We start from the raw sequence: 20880 nt of genomic DNA on the forward strand, positions 1-20880 counted from the left end.
AGAGCTGCTTTTATTAGCACCCACATTGACCAAACCAAGACTGGACTTTTTGCTCCAGCTTTATACACTTTTAAAAAAATCTCTGCCAATTATCTCCCATTCATTCAGCTCCATAGTCCCTTGTTCCAGGAACTATGGGCAAAACTGCTTTACTGCATTAAAGGGTGACAACAAATTCTGACTACTAACTTTCACTCCTCCTCTTCATAATAAATGCCTTAAGAAATTTAAATAAGCAGAATGTCTGCTTTCACTTTGTCCCATTGTTACCCTGGTTCTTCCAAGTGCTCAGCTTTTCTGCCAAGCTTCTTTTAGACGTCCTTGGGTGTCCTTTGATGATGCATCCTCTGCTTTCACAAGTTCTAGTGTTCCTTCACCGGTGTCTTTATTGCCCCATTTTGGGCTGCCAGCAATGTTGGGGTGATCAGTCCCAACACTAGGTCGTGGGGGCGACAAAGTCTGGCAGAGTCAAAGGATTGAGAAAAAGTTTGAGAAGAAAAGTGGGACCAGGGGGCCATCATGATTATGGAGGCTGCAAAGGCCCTGAGCGCTGGGAGCCCAAGTTATTTATTGAGAATCCAACAAAGAAACAGGTCGTGAGAATGTGGTGGTCAAAAGGGCAGGTGCGTGATCTACAGCTGTGATGGTTTAGGATTTATATGGAACATCTGCTACTTGAGATAATGGGCATACAATCAATCTAGGAGGGTTAGAAGCAAGAAGCCAGCAAGTCTAGACACATTCCAGAGGACGTTATGTCAGACATGCAAGCCCTGCCTCAGTTTTTTCCCCAACACTCAGCTTTTTCTCAACAAGTAGTGGGAAGTTTCAGAAAACTATGATCTATAAATTCAGTGACCAATAAGGAAACACCTTATTAGAAAATTATCTAAGCTTATACTCTAAGAAAAGTAAATTTATGAATCAGATCATAAAATTGTCAAACTAGCATTGGACTAGGTATATACAGATACATTTTTTTTCTGCTTCATAAGTGAGACTAGAATTTAAACCTGAATATCTTATCTAAGAATTTTGCTATATACAATGTCCAAACTATACAATTTTAAATCTGGGATTTGAAAGAGATTGAAATTAAACTCTGCACCTGAACTCAGTGCTGCTTCCCCCTAATTTATTTGCAGTTTTCTGTTATTTGGTGCCTCATGTTAAACCTACTGGAAGAAAGAGGTTCTGAAGCTTTCATATACTATCCACCTTTGTTTTGTTATCCTTGCTTTCCTCTTCAAGGCTACTGTGGATATTCACTATAGCTTGATTTACTTCAAGTGAAAATATTCCCTTTTGTGGAGATAAAGGAGTAAATAAAAGGGTATGCAGGTTTATTTGTCCTTGACTTATAACCCCGAAGAATTAGGTTGAATTGGCTTAATCCAGTTCCTCTTTCCTACTATTGAGTTTCCTTCATCATGAGTCAAAACCATTCAACACTACTCCTTTTTTGCCACCTTTATTGTTTGCAGCCTTCCAAGTCACATTTAGCCTTTGTCCTATGATCACTCCCATCTAAATTATAGGTCTATTTACTGTGTGTTAACCATCTACCTACCAGTGATAACCTCTGAGTTCACCGCTCTTTCATAAACAGGAAGGTAAGTCCTCTGAGAACTGCCAAGTCTCCTGTTACCATGCAACGGTAAAATAGTTACATATTGGAGACCAATGTGCAGAGAAGAGACTAGATAACGCCAAAAATTGCTTGTTTGACTTGGCTTTTACTCAGTTGTCTTTATCTCTCATTCTTGTGGCTATATTAATGACCTTGATATCCTTGGTTCTGCACAGCATCCCAATCTCAGCTTGGAACCTCCCCCTCTCTCACACTCCACCCCTCCCTTACTAGCCTTCCAGCCCACTCACTTGAGTGCACTAGAGCAACTGCTTGACTAGTGTATTCCAATCAACTGACTTCCACTTTCCACTACAGATTACCTGACTCAGTTCCTCCCTTCTCCCCTTATTCAGCTTAGAACCCATGGTCCTTCATTAGAATCATTCTCCTGATGCTTGATCCCACTATTGGACTCTCCTAGCAATGCTCTAATCCCTAGTTAAGCCCCGCTCTCTTCTACTTTGTGTTTGCACCACAAAGCTGAGCATTCCTGAAACAAAATAAAAAACAGCCTCAACCATGCTGATTGAATTCACATATACAAATCTCAAAGGATCATTAAATATTCCCTGGGAGGAAATTTCCTACGATGTTTCCTTTCCCACTGTCTAAAAGAGGCTATATCACACATTGTCCTCTCTCCTCAAACTGTCTATACTCCCTTTCCTTCCCTCACCATCAGCTGACCACTTTGTCTCCACTGGCATAAACAGAAGCAATCACAAGGAATGCCCTCATCTCCCAGCCACCAAATCAATCAAACTCTCTGTGGATGAATGTCCAGATAGCTCTTGTTCTACTTCTTGCAGCACTGCTACTATACACAGTAGTGTTTGTTTGATGCAAACTCACAGTTTTCAGTTCTTTCTCCAGCAATAAATATTGATGAGAGGTTACTTATTGAACCTTACAGAACTCACCAAAAGGAAGAAAAATGACTAATTTAAAACATGGAGACTGGTAGTCTCAACGTGAGCAAGCTAGCATGGTGGCCCGTATTGTGGCGGGGCATAGGGTTGCAAGAAGCCCAGGCCAGAGTCTCCAGGCTGGGGGTTGGCCTCTGTTGCTTGCAGTTCTTGAGTCCCTAATTCATTCCTCCAAGGGGAAGAATAAATCCTCTGAAATTTCAAAAAGGAGGAAAAGTTATGTTAGAAAGGAGAAAAGTACTCCACATTCATCCTATTTTGGAAGTATTATTTGTGTTACTATAGCTAACTCATATGCCAGTGAAAAAACTCAGCCAGTTTCTGGGGATTTGCATCTAGAGATCAGGAAAAGTACTTGGGGCTACTTTTATCCTTAGGAATATTATCAAAGGACAAGGTGTTAAGATTTGCTTTGAACTTTATAATCTTCGAATCCGAGATTCAAGTGGTCTAATTAGAGAAATGGCTGGATGATAACTTGCTGTAGTTACGAGATGCCGTTCCTGAATATAGCACTGTTGATGTGAATATGAAGCCAGTAGCACAATAGCCTAGCCAAGAAGTTCCTGTTAATAAGCTGAAAACTGAAAATGAAGCCTCAGCTCTCGTCCAAATACTGGGACTGTCCAAATTTTAATATTTAAGGAATAATATTTGATCTTTGTTTCACCGAAGAACAAATGAAAGCAACTTAGAAGTAGAGACAGCTGTGACTTGAATTTGATATGATGAGGGAATATGATGTTTCAAAAATTGAAGCTGCAATATGGGATGAAATGGAAGCATCCAGAAAGTCCTGATTCTGAGTATGAATTTGGTTACTTGCAGAAGATATATTGGCTCTAAGAGAACATATTGAGAGACCAATTTAATTTCATTTATAAGAACGCAGTCATTAAATGAACTAAGCATTCATTGTTTCATTAGTATTTTTTTCTAAAATAAAACTTTCACACCAGTTTACTACTCTAAAAAAAAGAATTATACAAGCCAAATGGTCCAATATCCATTCCCTTACTGGAGGCACAGTTACAATAGGAGTCAGAGCATCACCAGAACGCTCTTTAATGAGCATGGAATTTGAGCAAGGAGAATAGGTGGAGTGATCTTTTTTAAATTGTGAAATAGCCGGGCGCGGTGGCTCACGCCTGTAATCCCAGCACTTTGGGAGGCCGAGGCGGGCGGATCACAAGGTCAGGAGATCGAGACCACGGTGAAACCCCGTCTCTACTAAAAATACAAAAAATTAGCCGGGCGCGGTTGTGGGCGCCTGTAGTCCCAGCTACTCGGGAGGCTGAGGCAGGAGAATGGCGTGAACCCGGGAGGCGGAGCTTGCAGTGAGCCGAGATCGCGCCACCGCACTCCAGCCTGGGCGACAGAGCGAGACTCCGTCTCAAAAAAAAAAAAAAAAAAAAATAAATAAATAAATAAATAAATAAATTGTGAAATAAATCATAAACAACAATGTATGATTTACAGAATAATAAAATGGACATTTATGTACCCATCATCAGGTTAAGAAATAGAACATTTAGGCCGGGTGTGGTGGCTTACGCTTGTAATCCCAGTACTTTGGGAGGTCAAGACAGGCAGATCACTTGAGGTCAGGAGTTCGAAACAAACCTGGCCAACACGGGGAAACCCTGTCTCTACTAAAAATACAAAAATTAGCCAGATGTGGTGGCACATGCCCGTAATCCCAGCTGCTTGGGAGCCTGAGGCAGGAGAATCACTTGAACCTGAGAGCTGGAGGTTGCAGTGAGCCGAAATTGCACCACTGCAATCCAGCCTGGGTGACAGAGTGAGACTCAGTCTCAAAAAAAAAAAAAAAAAAAAAAAAAAAAAAAAAAAAAGAAATATCTGAGAAGGTTAAGAAATAACATTGAATAAGATCTAAAACAAAAAAGGAAAACTATTCCATATTTTGTTTTTCAATTAGCTGTTAAATCAGATAATTTTATTTCCTTTACATGGCAAATGTCAGCTAGGCTGGTCCAGCAGTAGTGAGTTATCAGAACTTATTAACATTAGTGTCACTAAAGTTGGTGTACAACCCTCCCCTCCCCCCAGCTAAATTTGACTGGCTTAAAACAAACAAACAAACAAACAAAGTCCATGAAAGCTTTGAAAAATACTTACTTTCAACTGCAAAAGCACATTTTCTGAAATTTCTTTTATGTAACACATGGTAACATTTGCAACGACTGTCTTTGAACAACTTTCTGTTGCCTAATAAACAATGTGAGCTAGAATTGACAAGATCTTTTTTAAAAAAATAAATGTTGGCTGGGTGCGGTGGCTCACGCCTGTAATTCCAGCATTTTGGGAGGCCGAGGCGGGTGGATCATCTGAGGTCTGGAGTTAGAGACCAGTCTGACCAACATGGAGAAAGCCGTGCCTACAAAACATACAAAAAAATTAGCCAGGCATGGTAGCGAAAGCCTATAATCCTAACTACTAGGGAGGCTGAGGCAGGGAAATTGCTTGAACCAGAGAGGTGGAGGCTGCAGTGAGCCAAGATCGTGCCACTGCACTCTAGCCTGGGCAGCAGAGCAAGACTCTGTCTCAAAAAAAAAAAAAAAAAAAAAGTTCGGTTAATGGATGGTTTGTTGGGATTTTTCAAATGTCTTGACAATGTCTCAATCCCATTTTGGAACACGGTACATTGACAAAATGCTTGCTTTTTTTTTTTTTTTTTTTTTTTTTTTTTACAAACTAAGTATTTAATTTTTGGTTCCTGTCTTGATGGAGCAAGGTATATTAAAGATTTATCAAAATTTACGCTGATGAACTATGACCTGTGAAGACAGATGTTACATGGACTATAGCACAGAGCATGAGTTAGGAAGACACTTAGGGAAACCTGTGTGGTTCTACAGCCCCATGGGAGTAGTTCTATGTCTGTTACAATAAGACTATAGTTGCACCAGTAGATTCTTTAAGGAAGAGAGGAGAGTGGGAAGAGGGAAACTGATTTTATGAGCACTTACATGTGTCAGACCTTGTGCTAGCAGGACTACATAAGGATTTTTGCTTGTTCTTCGTTTTATGTCTAGTGACCCCATTCTTCCTTCAGATCTCATCTCAAGTAATTCTTAGTATGTGGAGCTTTCCCAGACTTGACCAAATTCCTACAGCACCATGTACCTCCTATCGTAACATGTATCATAGTTGCAATTTGGCATTCATTTGCATAATTATTTTTACCAATATCTATCTCCCCAGCGAACTTGTTGGCTCATAAGGGCAGCCCAAATCAACCAATGGTGATTGGTTTTGCTTCACATCGTAGCCACAGTATCTGCCAAAGTGCTTCTATGTATCAGGAATTTAATAAATATGAAGTGGACGAATGCATGGTTGAAATTTAAGCTTATAGTCATATAGACCTACATTTGATTCCTTATGTAGCAAACTGAATAATGAAAGATATCAGGTCTTAATCCTTGGAACCCATAAATGTTACCTAACATGAAAAAAGGGTCTTTGCAGATGTAGATAAGAATTTTGAGATGGTGAGATTATCCTGGTGGGCACTAAATGAAATCACAAGTGTCCTTACAAAAGAGTGGGAGAGGCTGGGTGCAGTGGCTCATACCTGTAATACCAGCACTTTGGGATGTCAAGGCAGGTGGATCAGCTGAGGTCAGGAGTTCAAGACCAGTCTGGCCAACATGGTGAAACCCCATCTCTATTAAAAATACAAAAATTAGCTGGACATGGTGGTGCATGCCTGTAATTCCAGTTACTTGGGAGGCTGAGGCAGGGGAATCGCTTGAACCTGGGAGGTGGAGGTTGCAGTGAGCTGAGATCGTGCCACTGCACTCCAGCTTGTACAACAGAGAAAGACTGTCTCAAATAATAATCATAATAGTAGTAATAATAATAATAATAAGAAGACAGGGAGAGGCAAATTTGATTCAAACAGGAAAGGGGAAGGCAATGTGACCACAGAAGCAGAGATTGGACTGATGTGGCCACAAGCCATGGAATGTTAGCAGCCACCAGAAGCTCTAAGAGGCAAAGAATGGATTCTCCACTGGAGCCTCCAGTGAGAGCATGGTCCAGTAGACACTTTCATTTTGGTACAACAAAACTGATTTTGGACTTCCAGTCTCCAGAACTGTGAGAGAATAAATTCCTGTTATTTTCAACTACTAATTTGTGGTAATTTGTTATAGCAGCCATAGAAAAATAATACATCTGACTCTAGAAATTATTAGATAGGCTGTGTGAAGTTGAGCAAGTTATTTAACTTCTCCAAGTCTGAATCCTCATCTCTAAAGTAGAGGCAATCAGACCAGCCCTCCTGGGGGTAATTGTCAGCTCTAAACGTGGTGATATGTGTAAAGTATATAGCCAATTGTAGGTATCACATTGTAAATGCTTGAAAAAAATAATAATTACAATTTTTTTGGACATTTTATAAAATTTATCTTCTTTAACTCTCATAGCTCTATGATGTTGATTACCATATCTCCTCATTTTATAGGTAAGGAAACAGGCATAGAGAAGTGAATGTGCCCAAACTTCATAGACAAAATAAAAAAAAACCACCATGAGCATAATATTTTTGAAATATTTTTAGATGTTTTTATATTTGAATGTCTTATTGCCCTGAGGCACTCCATCCCTTGAAATAATGGTTTTCATGCTTTAGGGGGAAGAATACATATGAATTGGAACAAAGAAGCAACTGTCAAATGGGATTTTTGAGTCTCCAGTACAGGATTAATCTTGAAAGCCAGGCTTTGTCAAGTGAGAAGGGGTTTTAAAAAATCCTTCTGCATGCATTAACTTGTCAAGAAGCAGGACTGGTGAGTGTGAAGGGTTTCTTTAACTGAAAAAACAGAAGATATGAAAAAATGTTTTTTTCCATAAGGAAAGAGAGAGAAGGAAGGAAGCTACTTATGACCCAGTGAATTGTGGGAAATAAGAGGGAGATGACGGTAGTAGAACCAAGTATTAGTTGGGTGTGGTGGTCACACCTGTAATCCCAGCATTTTGGGAGTTTGAGGCAGGTGGATCACTTGAGGTCATGAGTTCGAGACCAGCCTGGCCAACATAGTGAAACCTTATCTCTACTAAAAATACAAAAATTAGCCAGGCGTGGTGGTGTGCGTCTGTAATCCCAGCTACTCAGGAGGCTGAGGCAGGAGAATCGCCTGGACCTGGGAGGCAGAGGTTGCAGTGAGCCAAGATCACCCCACTGCACTCCAGCCTTGGCAACAGAGCGAGACTCTGTATCTAAAAAAAAAAAATAAAATAAGCAAGTATGAAGAATCCAGTATCCTGATCCCACACAATGCCCACTTGAATGCTGCTGTTTATCCAGTTTCAATGTTTATAACATCTACTTCTCTATGTTGTGAACAATAAAATTTGGTGGAGTTTTAACGGCTTATCATTGCACTTGGGATAAGATCCCAATTCCTCAGAATGGTGTGTAAGGCCTTAGATGTTTAAGTCTTGAGTCAGGATTTTTACATAAAATTAACACAATCATAATGATAGGGTTTATTTTCTTGATTAGTCCAGAAGCCAGCTGTCCAGGGCCAGTGCATCTACTTGAGGAAGTCATAAAAGACAGGCTCCTTCTTGCACCCTACTCTGCCATCCATACTGTGTGGTTTTTGTCAGTATTGTTCTCAGGATATCTCCTCCTTCTCTAGGAATTATGTCCTCCTTTCAAGCTGGAATAAAGGAAGGAGGCGAAATGGCAAAGGGTAAATGGTGCTTATGAAATGAGCTAATTCCTTTTTACCAGGAAAACAATACCCTTTCCGGAAGACCCACACAGTAGACTTCCACTTTCATTTCATTGACCAGAAAGAGCCACATGCTCCCTTTAGCTGCAGAGAGAATTAGGGAGGTAGAAGTTAAAACTAGGCCTATTTCTACACATAATGTGGAAGAAAGAATTAATGGGTATTGGGAAGCAGCCAGCAGTGTCCACCATACTGGCCTAAATACAGATTATTATGCCCCTAGTTTACTATGCTTTAGTTTATTGGTCTTTCTATTCCTTGGCTATTTTATTTTATTTCATTTTTTTGAGATAAAGTCTTGCTCTGGCGCCCAGGTTGGAGTGCAATGGCATGATCTTGGCTCATTGCTACCTCCGCCTCCCGGGTTCAAGCGATTCTTCTGCCTCAGCCTCCTGAGTAGCTGGGATTACAGGCGGCTACCACCATGCTCGGCTAATTTTTGTATTTTTAGTAGAGACATGATTTCACCATGTTGGTCAGGCCGGTCTTGAACTCCTGACCTCAGATGATCCACTTGCCTTGGCCTCCCAAAGTGATGGGATTACAGGAGTGAGCCACTGTGCCCGGCCTCCTTGATTATTATTATTTCTTTCCTACCTCAGATCTGTTTTTTCAACGTACAGTCTTACCTGCCTTGAATGCTCTTTTCCCAGCTTTTTCAATGACTGGCAGCTTCATGTCCTTAGGTCTCTGCACAAATGTGACCTCATCAGAAAAGACATCCTCCCCCTGCAATCTAAAGTAGTCACTTCTCCCTCAACTATTCTGTCCCTCAGCAAGTTATCTATTTCCTTCACAGCACTTTTCCTAATCTGGAATTCCTAGTTTATCGGTTTACTTATTAACGTTTATTTCCCTCTCCTATAAAGTAAGCTTCATGAGAGTAAGACCTTGTCCATCTTGTTCACAACTGTATTCCTGGCACCTGGGGTGGTGTGCTTGGTAAATAGTATTATTTGTCATTATGGTATAATGTGAATAAATGCAAACCTGAAAGAGGCAATCCTTTAAGATGGATCCCATGTGGCTAACAAATTTTAAACAAGTGGCCATTTGCTTACTAAAGGTCACACACATACTCTGAGTTCACTGAAAACTCACACCTCTATTGAACTTTGGGATTTACGAAACTCACCCGAACCAACAAACAGGAGCTCAGCTGTGTCAATCAATCAGAACTAAGCTAGTTTGAATCCCTCATTTGTATAAACAGACCTAATTAGTAATCTGGGTGGCAATTTTGGTTATAAAATCCAAACCCTCTCTCTGTTCTCTGGAGCACACTTTTGTTTTACACCAAAGGCCATGTTTCCCTGGTTTGCAAACTGTCCACTGGAATAAAGTCTCTTCCCTCCAAATTCCTTTTCAGAGAATGTTTGTTTACAATGACTAAATGAATGGAAGAGAAAAAAAAAAGAGAGAATACGTTAGACCATTCTTGCATTGCTATAAAGAAATACTTGAGGCCGGGCATGGTGGCTCATGCATGTAATCCCAGCACTTTGGGAGGCCAAGGTGGGCAGATCACGAGGTCAAGAGATTGAGATCATCCTGGCCAACATGGTGAAACTCTGTCTCTACTAAAAATACAAAAAATTAGCTGGGCTTGGTGGCGTGGGCCGAGTAGTCCCAGCTACTCAGGAGGCTGAGGCAGGAGAATCGCTTGAACCCCAGAGGTGGAGGTTGCAGTGAGCCGAGATCACGCCACTGCACTTCAGCCTGGCAACAGAGCGAGACTCCATCTCAAAAAAAAAAAAAAAAAAAAAAAAAGAAGAAAAAAAAGAAATACTTGAGACTGCGTAATTTATAAAGAAAAGTGTTGCAGGGAGTCAGGGACCCCGAACAGAGGGACCGGCTGGAGCTGCAGCAAAGGAACACAAGTTGTGAAGATTTCATTTTAATATGGACGTTTATCTGTTCCCAAATAATACTTTTATAATTCTTATGCCTGTCTTCAATCTCTTAATCCTGTTATCATCATAAGCTGAGGATGTATGTCACCTCAGGACCACTGTGATCATTGTGTTAACTGTACAAATTGATTGTAAAACATGTGTGTTTGAACAATATGAAATCAGTGCACCTTGAAAAAGAACAGAATAACAGCAATTTTTAGGGAACAAGGGAAGACAACCATAAGGTCTGACTGCCTGTGGGGTTGGGCAAAAAGAGCCATATTTTTCTTCTTGCAGAAAGCCTATAAATGGACATGCAAGTAGGAGAGATATTGCTAAATTCTTTTCCTAGCAAGGAATATCAATATTAAGACCCTGGGAAAGGAATGCATTCCTCGGGGGCAGTCTATAAACGGCTGCTCTGGGAATGTCTGTCCTATGTGGTTGAGATAAGGACTGAGATACGACCTGGTCTCCTGCAGTACCCTCAGGTTTACTAGAATTGGGAAACTTCATCCTGGTAAAGTTTTGGTCAGACTGGTTCTCTGCTCTTGAATCTTGTTTTCTGTTAAGATGTTTATGAAGACAATACTTGCACTGATGAACATAGACCCTTATCCAAGAGTTCTGATTTTGCCCTTGTCCTGTTTCCTCAGAAGCATGTGATCTTTGTTCTGTCTTTTGCCCTTTGAAGCATGTGATCTTTGTGGCCTACTCCCTGTTCGTATACCCGCTCCCCTTCTGAAATCCTTAATAAAAACTTGCTGGTTTTGTGGCTCAGGTGGGCATCATGGTCCTACTGATATGTGATGTCATCCCCGGTGGTCCAGCTGTAAAATTCCTCTCTTTGTACTCTTTCTCTTTATTTCTCAGCTGGCCGACAGTTATGGAAAATAGAAAGAACCTATGTTGAAATATTGGGGGTGGGTTCCCCTGATAGAAAAGAGGTTTGCTTGGCTCACAGTTCTACAGGCTGTACAGGAAGCATGGTGCTGGGCATCTGCTTGGCTCCTGGTGAGGCCTGAGAAAGCTTACAATCATGGTGGAAGGCAAAGGGGAGCTGACATTTTGGTGAGACTGGGAGCCTGAAAGAGGTGGGGGAGGTGTCATACATCTTTAAATAACCAGATATCACATGAACTCACTATGACAAGGACAGCACCAAGCCATGAGGGATCTACCCTCATGACCCAAACACCTCCCACCAGACCCCACCTCCAACACTGGGGAATACATTTCAACATGAGATTGCGGGGGACAAATATCCAAACTATATCAGGGAAATAGTTGAGATTCTGAATTACTCTTTTAGCATACCCATCAATTCCAATGATCACATATGTCACTTTCCTATTTAAAAATTCTCATTTCTCAGCGTCATTGGCCTGTCTCACCAACTATTGTAAGATGTCCTTGAAGTTGGTATATGCTTCATAAATTTTAAAAAAGTCCTTACTTCTCCTTACTTAAATTCTGATGACATCTGTTTAACTAATTTAGGACGTGGGTAATTTGATAATGAGATTTCTTTTTTTTTTTTTTTTTTTTTTACCCAAGAGCAGGTTGCGGAACATGCACTCACTACACCCTAGAAGACATGGGAGTAGGCATCCCCGAAGGGAGGAACCCAGGAGATCTGGCTGTCCCAGCTAACTGCGATTTGGTTTCAGTGCCATGGAATTGGTTTTGTTTGCACAGTTGTGTAGTTCATCAAACTAAGTTCACGCTAGCCTCCCCTTAAGGAATGTGGAGTTAGAAGACTAGGGTCTGAGGAGCTTCCTGTGAGAACTACTTTCTGTTGCTCCCTTTCTTTGCTTGTTGACTTTGTAACTCACTGCTTTTCTCCTGTCCTCTCTCTTGACTAATTTGTCAGCAGACTTTGGAAACGCTGAACTTGATGAACAGAGCCAGTCTAATACATTTCCAACTTAAGCAGTGATTAACAACTTTGAGAGCAAAGTTTATCTGACAAGAGGAAGCCAAGTACAGATATTTATTTTTAAAATGCACATTTCAATAATACTACTTCTCAACCTGAGATAGCAGTCAAAATAAACGAAGCTGGACACTAGTTAAAGCAGTAAGGACAGACTTTATATTCAGTAATGCCAGTCCAATAGGGAAGAGAGTGTAATATGAACAAACCCCACACTTCCCTGAAACAAAAGGCTGAGGTATGCAACAGAGAAAGGCACAAAAGGATCTTAAGTTTTGGGGGGTGGCGGGCGGCTGGGGGGGGGGGCGGTGGTTTGTTGATTGATGTGACTACGCCATTTGGGTTTGTTAACTGGCTTGTATCCAGAGAAGAAACAAACTTCTATCTTCATGATATGAGGCAGTGGTGCTAGCTAAAGCAAGGTACTTGCCTCCTATAGGGACCAGGAGCTAGGGTGAATTATCTCCCTGAATATTTACATTTCAAAGAGATGGCTCCCAAGTCTTTGAGGAAACTGTTTTGGGTGGTAGACTTACATCACGAAGGGTAGAGAAACAAGATTTCTAAGGTAACTGCTCTAAGAAGGGGTCCAGTGACCTATCTGCCTATCACCAAGTTTTGGCTGGAACAAACAGTAAATTCTCCAGGCATTGAGTTTTGATTTCAGGGAAGCATTTTAATGGGGTCTGGGACCAGCCTAGGGACAAGGCCTTAAGCTACTGGAAGCTATGCTAGAGTATAATTAAGTCTCTCAGTGCTGAGAAAAGAACTTTTACATGAGGAAGGTGAATCCTTTAAAATTATCAGGCCCAGAGAGACATTAAAATGAGACAGCAATTACACCTATTCCCCACTTTGTTATGTATTCATCTCTTTAAACTGCTTGCTATAGCCACAAGTAGCTACCAATTAACCTAATAATGGCACACTGGACACTGTAACTCACACTCTATAGCTTAATATATAGCCATTCACTAATCAATGCTATTTCTACAAACCAGTAATTCTTTACAACTTTGTATCAGTCAACTCCCTGTCCCCTTTTTGCCTTTAAAAACCTGATTGTAACGAAGGCGGACAGGAGCTCACACTCAAGGTTACTTGGGTCTGGGTCTTCTGGGCAGCTGTCCTCACTTTGGCTAAAGCAAATGCTTTAAATTCTATTTCGTGCCTCAGCATCTGAGACACAGCTAGGTTGACAGTGTAAAGGTTTGAACAGTCAATACCTATCAAGAGTTCTGCAGTTTTCAGAACAATGGTTGTCAAAATTTGATTAATCTGGCTCTTAAGATGGTCAGTTTTGTAACCTCGGTGTATTGGAACCGCACAGAAATAGCGGCTCATGTAAGCAAAAGTCAAGTATTTGCCACATCAATAAGCTAGTATAAATGAGGTAAGCCTGATTACAAGCTGCTTTGGACAATCTGGGTTTCCAACTTTCAGTGTGTCCGTTTGGCTAATTTTTGCCTCTCGAGTTTCTTCCCCAGTATTAAGGGTATTGGCCTCTGTTCCTTCTCCAGGTTGTGTGCCTATTTTCATAGCTTTTCTCCTCCACGAGTTTCCAAGGCCCACACCTGGTCCTGGCAAAGCCTTGTGAATGAAATCCAGCATTTGGAGCAGACAACTTGGTTAAGAAAGCAAAAACAAAAACAAAAAACCGAGAAATGCTTCAAGATAGGAGGGCCGAGTCTCTGCACTATCTCCTCTTGCTGTAACCGCCCAAGGGGTTCACCATTCCCCCTTGCCTAGACAGAGCTGATTCATCAAGACAGGGGAATTGCAATAGAGAAAAAGTAATTCAGGCAGAGCCGGCTGTGTGGGAGACCCGAGTTTTTTTTATTACTCAAATCAGTCTCCCTGAGCATTCAGGGAGCAGAGGTTTTTTTTTTTTTTTTTTTCCCTAAAGACATTTCTCTGGTCGCCCAGGCTGGAGTGCAGTGGTGTGACCTGGGCTCACTGCAACCTCCGCCTCCCGGGTTCAAGCGATTCTCTGCTTCAGCCTCCTGAGTACCTGGGACTACAGGCGTGGGCCACCATGCCCAGCTAAGTTTTGTATTTTTAGTAGAGAGGCGGTTTCATCACGTTGGCCAGGCTGGTCTTGAACTCCTGACCACAAGTGATCCCGCCTCGGCCTCCTAAATCAGTTATAATTTTGCAAAGGCGGTTTCATTCCCATAACCAAGTACTATTCAAAATATGGCTAAAACCCGCGTGGTTCTGCAACAACTTACTGCCTTAAAAAACCAGGGCAGGGCCAGGAGCGTTGGCTCACGCCTGTGAGGAGGCCCAGGGCAGTTGGATTGTTTGAGCTTGAGAGTTGGAGACCAGCCTGGGCAACACGGCAAAAATGTCTCTACAAAACATACAAAAATTAGCCAGGTATGGCGGTGTGTGCCTACAGTCCCAGCGACGTCGCGGGCTGAGACAGGAGACTCGCTTAAGCCCAGGAGGTTGAGGCGGAAACGAGCTGACATCGCGCCCCTGCACTCCAGCCTGGGCGACAGAGCCAGCCTCTTGTCTCAAAAAGCAAACACACAAACAAAACCCAGGGCAACAAGTCTCTCTCAAACCTCTTTGCTTCTTTCCCACTTATTCCCCTTCCAGTTCCTCGTCTGTTAGACGTTTCCTTTCCTTTGGTACTTTCTTGGTAGTTCCCTTCGGCTCCAAGTACGCCTGCGCAGACTGGGAAGTCTGGGAAGTCGGAGACCGAAGGCGCTACGAAGCCGGCAACGCACGACCTTTGCTTTGCGGCGCGGCCGTAAAGCGCCATTACGCAGCCAGAAAGTTACGACGTCATTGGTTGCGGTTCCTCCGGCAGCTGACGCTGTGCGTCACGTGCTGGTGTGGATTTTTCTCGATGCACTGGGTAAAGACTTGGACTCTAGCGTGGGAGGGCGCTTGATTTGTGATTTATAGGTAGGCACAGCTACTCCCGTTCGGGAACCCAACGGCAGCCGGGTCCTAGTGCCCACTAGATACGGGGGGCCGGGACTCGGAGCTGTGGGTTGTGGGGAGGCGGAGGCACCAACTAAGAGCAACCTGGCATCGCGAAGCCGCCCTCGGGGCGCTGATGGCCGGACGGCTCCTGGGAAGGGCTTTAGCTGCAGTGTCTCTCTCTGTGGCCTTGGCCTCTGTGACTGTCAAGTCCCCTGGCTGCCGCGGCATCCCTGCGTTCAGGTATTGCACCTTCCTACTGCCGGCTCATTTGCCCTAGACCCTGAGTTGGGGTGGGAACCACCTTTATTTCCGGCGTATTCTGTAGGCTTTGCTTTGTCTGCCGGGTTTTTCTAGTCATATGCAAGTTTTCAAAAAGGCTGTAAAATGTTTTATCTAGCTTTTGAGGAAAACGAGTGGCAGGGACCCTTTTTGATCTCTTATTTTGAAATTTGCCATCCTCCGTAAATCTTTGTTAGTATCACGAGAGAGTTTAAATAGCACTTGTTTGGGGTGATGGTGTCCCGTGCCATTTTTTTTTATGGTTAATACTTAAAACATTGTTATTAGAATTAATATATGTACATAGTTAAAACAGCTTGAAAATGATGTAAAATGAAAAGTGAAATCACTATTCCCCCACCCCCTTTCCAGGGTAGATAATATATTTGCTATCTACCTCCTTTTTTTTTTTTTTTTTAATTTGTCTATTGTGGATAAATTTAGGGATTTATGGTGTCTTAGACTACCTCCTTCTGTTCTTTCCTTCTCCAGTTTTTATTCTTTGAGTTAGTAAACACAGGGTCCTAGGGGCAGCAGCCTTTTCTTACTTATAGATATTAAAAGTCTCTTGAATCTACAAAGATGATAATTAGAAAAGAAAATCTGTTTCCTGAATCTGTTTACTGTTGGTCAATAGTTCTGTGTCTTTTTGGGCCTGTTTCCTTCTGTTGCTTTTTCTCCAACGTCTGATGGGCACTGGTTATCTGTCTATATTTTGGTTAATGTGAGTAATAGGTCTTGTTTTCAGTACACGGGTCGCTAATTGACTTGTGGCTTTTTGTACCAGGTCGCCTAGATAGGAAGGTTTCAGTTGAGGGCATGTGAGCAGGTACCAGACGGATAGGCTGGGAACCTGCCTTTTGCTTCAGGCTTTACAGTAGTGGAGGAGCAGCTTCTCCGCTGAGTATAGCTGTTTAACTTTGTTTCCTCAGTGTGAACTGTAAAATTGTTAAGCCTAAGTTTCTGCTGTGTACTCTTAACAGCAGTATTCACAATAGGGGTCCTACCCCTTCATTTCTAAAAAACTTTTGACTTTATCTTGGAGACAAACATAACTATTTTGGAGTTTTTGCTTGGAGAGTGGGGAGGGAGGAGGATTGAGTGATTTCCATGGTTTTTGTCCCGCTGCCAATTTATGACCTTTGGGCCCACTGACTTCAAGCTTGAAACCTCTAACTCGGCTCAGCTTGTAGGAATAGCATCTCCCCCTAATCCTTTGGTGTTTTTTTTTTTTTTTTTTTGGACGGAGTTTCACTCTGTCGCCCAGGCTGGAGCGCAGTGGCGCGATCTCGGCTCACTGTAACCTCTGCCTCCTGGGTTCAAGGGATTCTTCTGCCTCAACCTCTTAAGTAGCTGGGACTAAAGGCGCGCGCCACCACGCCCAGCTAATTGTTTTGTATTTTTTAGTAGAGACGGGATTTCACTACCTTGGTTAGGCTGATCTGGTCTTGAACTTCTGACCCCGTGATCTGCCCGTCTCAGCCTCCCAAATTGCTGGGATTACAGTCGTGAGCCACCACGCCTGTCCTTGGTGCATATTCTTAAATTTACTTTGTCCTACTCTGGTTTGAAGGTCAGTATTCCAACTACTTTTCATCTTCCTGAAGTTGGTTAACATCTGTCATTCACTGGTGGCATTTATTCCTTCTCCTGGTATGGATTTTATTTCCCTTTATCTTTATTTTCTTCCAGTGGGATTTGAGGAAGGAAGGAATACACGTATGTGCTCTCTGGAAATCTCTAATGCTTTTTTTGTTAGATGCCAGCAGAACATTGTAAACTTGCTTGGCAATTCTTCTTCGTTTTTATAACTCTGGGAACCCTAGATGAGGCAGGTATATCCAGAACCAGAGACTGTACTGGCTTTAAAGAAAAAGCCAACAGTTAACAAATGTGCCACGTACCTGGTAACTAATATGGCAGAATAGCTTGAGCCGGGGAGGTAGGAGGTTGCGGTGAGCTGAGATCTTGCCACTGCATTCCATTCTGGGTGACAGAGTGATACAATGTCTTAAGAAAAACAAAGAAAAGTTTTTTTTTTTTTTTTGAGACGGAGTCTTGGTCTGTGGCCCAGGCTGGCGTGCAGTGGCACAATCTCGGTTCACTGCAACCTCCACCTCCTGGGTTCACGCCATTCTCCTGCCTCAGCCTCCTGAGCAGCTGGGACTATAGGCGCTCGCCACTATGCCCGGCTAATTTTTTGTATTCTTTAGTAGAGACGGGGTTTCACTGTGTTAGCCAGGATGGTCTCGATGTCCTAACCTCGTGATCCGCCCGCCTCGGCCTCCCAAAGTGCTGGGATTACAGGCGTGAGCCACCGCGCCCGGCCAAGAAGAAAAGTTTTACAGCCAGCCACCATGGTTAACACCTGTAATCCCAGTGCTTTGGGAGGCTGAGGCAGGAGGATCATGTGAGGCCAGGAGTTTGAGACCAGTCTAGGCAACTTAGCAAGACCCTTGTCTCTTTAAAAAAAAAAAAAAAAAAAAAAAAATTAACTGGGCCTGGTGGCATGCATGTGTAGTCCTCACTATCATAGGAGCAGAGTAGGCTCAGAGACTACTAAGTGATCAGTAGAATTGCTTGAGCTCAGGAGTTGAGTTTGAGGCTGTGGTAAGCTGTGATTGCATCTCTGCATTCCAGCCGGAGTGACAGAGCAAGACCCTGTCCCTAATGTTCTTTTCCTTTTTTTTTTGTTTTTGAGATGGAGTCTCACTCTTGTCACCCAGGCTGGAGTGCAGTGGCACCATCTCCACTCACTGCAACCTCCACTTCCCAGGTTCAAGCGATTCTCCTGCCCCAGCCTCCCGAGTAGCTGGGTTTACAGGCGCCTGTCACCATGCCTGGCTAAGTTTTATATTTTTAGTAGAGATGGGGTTTCACTATGTTGGCTAGGCTGGTTTCGAACTCCTGACCTCAGGTAATCTCTCCGCCTCTGCCTCCCAAAGTGCCGGGGATTACAGGTGTGAGCCCCCATGCCTGGCCGAGATCCTGTCTTTAAAAAAAAAAAAAAAAAAAAGAATTTTACCAGTCTTTGATAATTTGGAAAAACCCAGAAAATGACAGTTTTGCACTTAGTTTTTGTGATTACTAGAAGGTTTCAAATGTTCATTTCCTTTTTTTCTTGCTCTGTCACCTAGGCTGGAGTGCAGTAGTGTGATCATGACTCACTACAGTCTCAACCTCCTGGGCTCAAATGATTATCCCAACTCAGCATCCTGAGTATCTGGTACTACCGGTGCGTGCTACCGTGCCTGGCTAATTAAAAATTTTTTATTTTTTTTTGTAGAGGTGGGTCTCCCTATGTTGCCCAGGCTGGTGTCAAACTATTGGGCTCCAGTGATCCTCCTGCCTTGGCCTCCTAAAGAGCTGGGATTATAGGTGTGAGACACTGCTCCCAGTCATCAAGTGTAGGTTTTCTAGAAAAAAGGTATTATATTACAAAGATGTGGTGAATGCTTTTAAATAGCACAACATATAAATCTTCCGGAAGGATCTGTTGGGGTCACATGTGTAGAACATTGTTTTATTCCTGTGAATACATAAAACACATGAATGAACTAAAAATGAAATAGAGATAGTAAAGCATAGTGTTAAGAGCCTGGAATTCTAAGACAGCTTGCCTAGGTTTGGATCCTGATTTCTACTCAATTGTGTGACCTTGGTAAACTTATTTACCTCTCTGGTTCTTAATGGTTCTTATTTCCTTTTTTTTTTTTTTTTTTTTTTTTGAGATGGAGTCTCGCACTGTCGCCCTGGCTGATGTGCATGCAGTGGCACAATCTTGGCTCTCTGCAACTTTCGCCTCCCAGGTTCAAGTGATTCTCCTGCCTCAGCCTCCTGAGTAGCTAGGATTACAGGTGACTGCTACCATGCCTGGCTAATTTTTTTGTATTTTTAGTAGAGACCGGGTTTCACTATGTTGGCCAGGCTGTTCTCGAATTCCTGACCTTTCGATCCTCCTGCCTCAGCCTCCCAAAGTGCTGGGATTACAGGTGTGAGCCACTGCACCTGGCCTTAATGTTCTTATTTCTTTGGAAAAAAAAGGAAAAAAGATAATATGGCCTGGTGTGGAGGCTCACACCTGTAATCTCAGCACTTTGGAAGTCTGAGGCAGGAACATTGCTTGGGCCTAGGAGTTCAAGACCAGCCTGGGCAACATACAGTGAGACCCCATCTCTACAAAAAATAAACAAAATTGGGAGTCTCTGAGCCTACCTGATTTACCAAACCGCTCCCTCAACAAAAAGACAAAACGAAACCAAAAGAAAAAAAGAAAAAAAAAAAAAAAGCCAGGTGTGATAGCACATGCCTGTAGTCCCAGCTACTCAGGAGACTGAGGCAGGAGGATTGCTTGAGCCTGGGAGGTCGAGACTGCAGTGAGCCATGATTGTACCAATGCACGCCAGCCTGGGTAACAGAGTGAGGCCCTGTCTCAAAAAAAAAAAAAAAGGTTAAGAAAAAAAAAAGTAACTGAACTCAGTTGTGAGGATCAAGTGAGTTAATTTACAGTGCTTAGAACAGCGTCTTGCACATAGCAATCACTGTCTGTATTTATCTGTGGTTATGACAATATGATTGTTGCAGATTTTCTTTATTTCAAAGCACCATGTCAGTATTGCATTTTTTAAAGTTTACCAGTCTTAAGAACTGGTTTTTGCCATGTAAATGAACTTTGTCAATTACTTAGTTTCCATTTGCTAGGCCAAATATATTTCTTGCACTTGTTCAGTAATACAATACAAAGGTGTAGGCTGTGTGTGTGTATATTACAAGTATTCTTTTTTCTGTTACCTTACAGTGTATCACATTTAAATAGCATATTTAGATAGCAGTGTTAACACTTCTTGATGTGATAAGATGTATAGTCTGAATTTTTGCTCTTGCACAATTAAATTTGTTTTAGAAAAGTAAATAATCCAGTGTGTAAGTCTGGCTTGTCAAGTAGGTAGGTTGGTGGAATTCCATAAACATTTTATTGCTAAATCAAGGAACAAAGAGCCTTAAGTTATTTAAACATTTTTGGTACTTGGGTGGGTTGGAGTGGAACAGGATTAGTGTTTACTGTTGGGTATTTAATTAATGGCCCTAACTTTTTTCTTGCCCTACTCCCAAACCGTGAAACATAACTCATTCTGTAATAGAGTTCAGTTAGAGATTAGGGTTCCATATGTTAAAATTTTGCTTTTTAAAACACCTGAAGTCTGCTAATTTTGATAAATGTGTTTCATATATGTATTCATTTTTTATTGAGTATGGGTTTAAGGTGAGGGAGGGACTCTTTATTTTCAGAATATTCATTATGTACATTACCTAAACTGTGGCAGCTGAAGCAAGACAGTCGTCACAGCATGGAAGTGAATGAACCTACCGCTTTTAATAAAGTTAGTCACAAATCAGATATTCGCTCACCTTACACTAGTTTTCAGCCCGTCTGGGGATATTCACTTCTTTATTGGTTAGGGTTTCCCGATTTTGGGGTGTTTTACAACACTTTACAGATGTAAAG

The 20880-nt window shown here is 42.2% G+C and overlaps 1 protein-coding gene, 1 long non-coding RNA gene and 1 pseudogene across 7 annotated transcripts in view; 2 read left to right on the forward strand and 1 right to left on the reverse strand.

Annotated features, from left to right (window-relative positions):
• Positions 1 to 1491: 1491 nt before the first annotated feature.
• On the reverse strand, positions 1492 to 14851 carry LOC135970953 (uncharacterized). Of its 3 annotated transcripts, XR_010586896.1 has the most exons (4): positions 14729 to 14851; positions 6158 to 6250; positions 4699 to 4957; positions 1492 to 2751 (listed from the first exon to the last, which is right to left on the reverse strand). It is a non-coding gene; the product is annotated as an uncharacterized lncRNA (long non-coding RNA). The 3 variants fall into 3 exon arrangements; XR_010586895.1 differs by lacking the exon at positions 1492 to 2751 and having other exon boundaries at positions 4482 to 4957; XR_012434938.1 differs by lacking the exons at positions 1492 to 2751; positions 6158 to 6250 and having other exon boundaries at positions 4482 to 4957.
• On the forward strand, positions 2764 to 3359 carry LOC102131521 (large ribosomal subunit protein bL19m pseudogene; annotated as a pseudogene).
• Positions 14852 to 14953: 102 nt separating the features above from the next.
• The window catches only part of NUDT9 (nudix hydrolase 9), a 36043-nt gene continuing 30116 nt past the window's right edge, over positions 14954 to 20880 (forward strand). For 2 of the 4 annotated variants that reach the window (XM_045392641.2, XM_065545235.1), the window contains exon 1: positions 15002 to 15335. In XM_045392641.2, coding sequence (XP_045248576.1) covers positions 15229 to 15335 — 107 coding nt within the window. In that variant the 5' untranslated portion in view covers positions 15002 to 15228. Of the gene's footprint in view, positions 15336 to 20880 lie in introns of all 4 variants that reach the window. The other 2 variants (XM_005555373.4, XM_005555372.3) reach the window with 2 other exon arrangements.

Source organism: Macaca fascicularis, chromosome 5 (assembly GCF_037993035.2).
Source record: "Macaca fascicularis isolate 582-1 chromosome 5, T2T-MFA8v1.1".
Taxonomy (NCBI): domain Eukaryota; kingdom Metazoa; phylum Chordata; class Mammalia; order Primates; family Cercopithecidae; genus Macaca; species Macaca fascicularis.